Below are 4,134 nucleotides of genomic sequence, written 5' to 3'. Positions count from 1 at the left end.
AAAGGTGGCACAGCGTAAAGGTGACACAGCGTAAAGGTGAGGTAGCGTAAAGGTGATAAATAAAGGTGACACAGCGTAAAGGTGACACAGCGTAAAGATGACGCAGCCAACAGTAAATATGATGCTAGAGTTCAGCTTTCGGACAGTTTGGTTGGTTTGGTTGAGGATCCTCCAGCCCGTCTCTCTCCCAGTAGAAAACGTCTGGTTTCTGGTTGTGTTTCCAGGAGAAGCAGCGGTTCCTGACCGACGTCCTCCACGAGGTGATGCTGCTGGACGGACTCAGCTCCTCCCATCCCATCTCCCAGGAAGTGGAGCAGGCGACGGACATCGACCGCGTCTTCGACTGGATTGCCTACAAGAAGGTAGACCAGCGATTCCAACTGTTCTGCAGAACTTCAGCAGGTTTTCAGACCCAAGATCAATTAACTGTGAAACCGTTTGGGCCGAGTTCCAGAGATGGTTTGATGGAAACCGGCCCCAATAAAACCAGAAACAAGTTTTTTATTTCGTTATTCAGATTCAGACGTCAAACACATAAAAATCAGAGCAAAATGAATCAGATGTTGGAGACGCTCTGCTGCAAGTCGCCCAGAGGATTCAGACACACCAGACCTGCTTCAACCCGACTCCGGTCCGCCTGTCCAGAGAGTCCGGTCCGGTTGGTGAGGTGTGATGCTAAGCTAACGCTAGCTCTGCTCCTGTCTGCAGGGGGCGGCGCTGATCCGGATGCTGGCGAACGTGATGGGGCAGCCGCTGTTCCAGAAGGGGCTCAACGTGAGTGCAGATCTCTTCCTGGAGGTTTTAAGGTTTGAAGTCTTAAGAGATTTGTCAGCGAGTCAAGTTGAAGGTTTCAGACAGACGATCTGAGCAATAAGCCATATTTCAGAAACATCTTACCGTTGAGAGCTTATGGTAATTGTAGGGTTGAGCTGCGGAGGCAGTTTGTGTAAAAAGCTCTTTGGTTTGAGTTAAAGCTGTTTTAGCTGTTTCTCCTTCTTTTTGAAAGAAGCTTAAGCAGATTGAAGGAGGACATGGTGCGTTTTAGTCAGTAGACGAGGCTTCGCTGGGCCAAACATTCCCACCTGGAAAATGCTTTCACTCTGCTTCCACTTGTTCCCAGAGATGTTAGGAATCATCTCTGGGAATCTCAGTTGGAATCGCTGGTCTACCTTCTTGTAGGCAAATCATCTCTGAATTAAAATTCATCTTTTTTTATGACACAATAAATCTGATACCCTGTGGTTTACTAATCTATTGAGACTTTTGCAAATTAAAAACTTAGTCTGGTAAAATAAACTGCAGATATTTTGAACACAATCAGTTCTGAGTCTGAATTAGTTTCACACAGAGAAACAGCAGCTCTGATTCAGCACATTTCAAGTTAAAGCGTAAAAACATCCACCTGGTTTGTTTTAGCTGCTCCACTTTGAATCTGTCTGGTCAGAAAGATGCTGGAGTAGGGGATGACAATCATCACATGGTTGGAACTTCCTGCTTCTCTCTCTGCTCTGCATCCATGAAAACTCAGTTTTTAAAGACCAAAGCAATGATTCACATTTCCTTCCACAGAAAAAACACTTCTTCCTTTCTCTCTCTCTTTCTCTTTGTTTTTGTCTTTCTGGATATAAAAAAAAAGAATAATTCAAATATCCTCAAAAAAACATGAAAGGCTCTGAAAATAAGCTGCTGATTCTGCAGCAGTTACATTAATAAGTAAATCCTCAGTAAAAACATCACATTCCTGGATGATGATTTTATTTTCTTTACTGAGCTCAAAGACAGAATCGTTTTCCAGCGATCAAAGAGGAAGCTGGGAGGAGTTTAGTGACAGAAATAACTTTTACAGAAGTTTGATTTTCCAGCAGATAAACATCCAAAGAAAGTCGCTGGAGACCCAGGAGTCTCATTTGTGCGTTACGGACGAACTCCGGCCAATAAAACGGAGGCCAGCCGCTACACTTAAATTTATCTTACAGCCAGAAATTGTTTTTTTAATCCATAAAACCGGACTCAGACCACAGAGAAGTTCTGTAAATAATATTTAATGATCCCTGAAGACTGTTGCTTATTTTCATTTGCTCTAAATAAACAGAAACTGCTTTGTTCATCTGCACACAGAATAAATGCTGCGTCCTGATTCTCCGGCAGGATTTAGGTGACCCAGAACTTTCAGGAAACCAGGTTAGATATAAACGCTGCTGATTCCCATCCATGAAGCTCCTGAGTCTATAAAAGGTGATGCAAATGCAGTAAGACAATAAAAACAAACAATGGAGGCTTTTTACGGCACAGGAAACAACCTTTAAAATTAGGTCACAGAATGAATTAAAGACGGTTTATGGACCGAGCAGAATTATTTTATAAATGTTTCAGATGATCAGAACCAGAGTGAATATTAAATACAATTTCCCAGGGATGATGTCGTTAATTAAGGAAGAAAAGATATAAAAATCTAATTTAACTTGGAGTTTGACCCACTTATACTTGAGAAACGGAGGCTGAGAAAATAAGATCTTTACTTGAAAAGTGGAAAAATTGGTGCAAAATGGTTGAGAAGATCTTTAAAAATGACACAAAAAACACACAAAACATCATCAAATCTATTCAAAAGAAGCAAAAAGGAGGAAAACACAGATTTCTTCTGTTCTGACATGCGTTCCTTTCTTCGATTATTACCTAACCTTTACATATGATGTGCACTCAGAGCTGCAGTTGGCAGCATGGAGACGCAGGTGATGTTGGCAACCTGTCGATGCTGTGAGGATCCGTCCGTCTGCAGACGGAGGAAAGTGGCAGCTCAAGTGTTTGCTGTGTTGACAGAGATCCTTCAACGAGGAAAACAAACCTGATTAACAGACTGTGAAGCTGTAGCTGCTCCGCCATGAAGCTGCCACCTTCATTCTCACGTTCGCTGCAGACAGATTCTCCTGCAGCCCATATTTATCACCGGCTGCTTGTTTAGATCTGTTTGTGTTGGACCGGCGCTGGCTGCGTTCTCTACATCTGTTCCTGTCAGTAAAGGTGTCGGAGTCAAACTCGCTTCCACGCAGCGAGCTGGTGCCACCTCATCCGGGCTCTGGTCCGCTTATCGGACCCGGTTCTGCCCTGCCTCTTCCTGCCTGGCTGTCTGTGGGATCATGAACTCATCCAAACCTCTCACTTCGCTAAGCTCTGAGAGAGAAACACAAAGCTCCCGGCCTGCCGCTTGTTCATCAGCCAAAGCTCTTAAAACCCCTGACCGCCGCCCAGATTAAAAATTAAACTCTTCTGTTCTGACATGTTTTCTATCTAAAAGCTTTTCACTGTACGCCAGAAATGTAGGAATCCTCTCACAGATACCTGTTAGCATTTACACTTTCTTTCAAATAGCAGGAGAGCTGCGGATATTCTCATCCGTTCATCATCTTCTGATAACCGGAGATCAGGTAACCAAGGTAACGGATCCATACGATGATAAATTTACATTTGTTAAAATCAAACTTTGACCTTTATGTCAGGATTAGGAGGAAGTTTTTCAAATCCTGTTTGTGTTTGTGGGGCTGGATGCAGTTACCTAAAATAAACCGTTCTTATTATCACTGTTATCACAACAGTAACATGAAATATTGTGATAAAAATGTAAATTTATATTGTTGTTTATATTAATTAGCTGAAATTGGAGCTCTTTGATTCCCAAACGGTGTAGAGGATTTTAGTTAAAATGTAATATACAGTAATATGTGTCACATGTTGGCTTTACCACAAAAACTACATCATAAAAAATATTCAATCTTAAGTTTCAGGGTTTCGGATTTTCTTTACTTTATTATTTAAAAATAAGTAAATAAGTTATTGCCCAAACTGTGTTTTTATTTATTTTTCTTTGGTTCGAATAGGTTTTTTGTTCAAAGGAAACATTTTTAATTATCTGAACCCGGCCTTTATGTTAGACCAGTGGTTCTTAACCTGGGTTCGGTCGAACCCCAGGGGTTCGATGAGTCGGTCTTAACTTGTGTAAAGTCGTGATGACGCCCCGCTTTTCCGCAGGAGATCACGTTACATTGCTTAGCCAATCAGAGGATCACGTGACATTGCTGAGCCAATCAGAGGATCACGTTACATTGCTGAGCCAATCAGAGGATCACGTTACATTGC

At 42.1% G+C, this 4,134-nt stretch overlaps 1 protein-coding gene across 2 annotated transcripts in view; it reads left to right on the top strand.

Moving 5' to 3' along the window:
• Nucleotides 1-4,134, top strand: part of LOC103459315 (thyrotropin-releasing hormone-degrading ectoenzyme) — a 159,000-nt gene that overhangs the window by 116,793 nt on the left and 38,073 nt on the right. For both annotated transcript variants that reach the window (XM_008400786.2, XM_017302844.1), the window contains exons 7-8: nt 225-362; nt 709-774. In XM_008400786.2, the coding sequence (XP_008399008.1) occupies nt 225-362; nt 709-774 (204 nt within the window). The remainder of the gene's footprint in view (nt 1-224; nt 363-708; nt 775-4,134) is intronic.

The sequence above is a fragment of the Poecilia reticulata genome, linkage group LG23, assembly GCF_000633615.1.
Source record: "Poecilia reticulata strain Guanapo linkage group LG23, Guppy_female_1.0+MT, whole genome shotgun sequence".
In the NCBI taxonomy this organism is placed as follows: Eukaryota; Metazoa; Chordata; class Actinopteri; order Cyprinodontiformes; family Poeciliidae; genus Poecilia; species Poecilia reticulata.
Note: the sequence above shows the minus strand (reverse complement) of the source record. Positions and strands in the feature narration are given on the sequence as shown.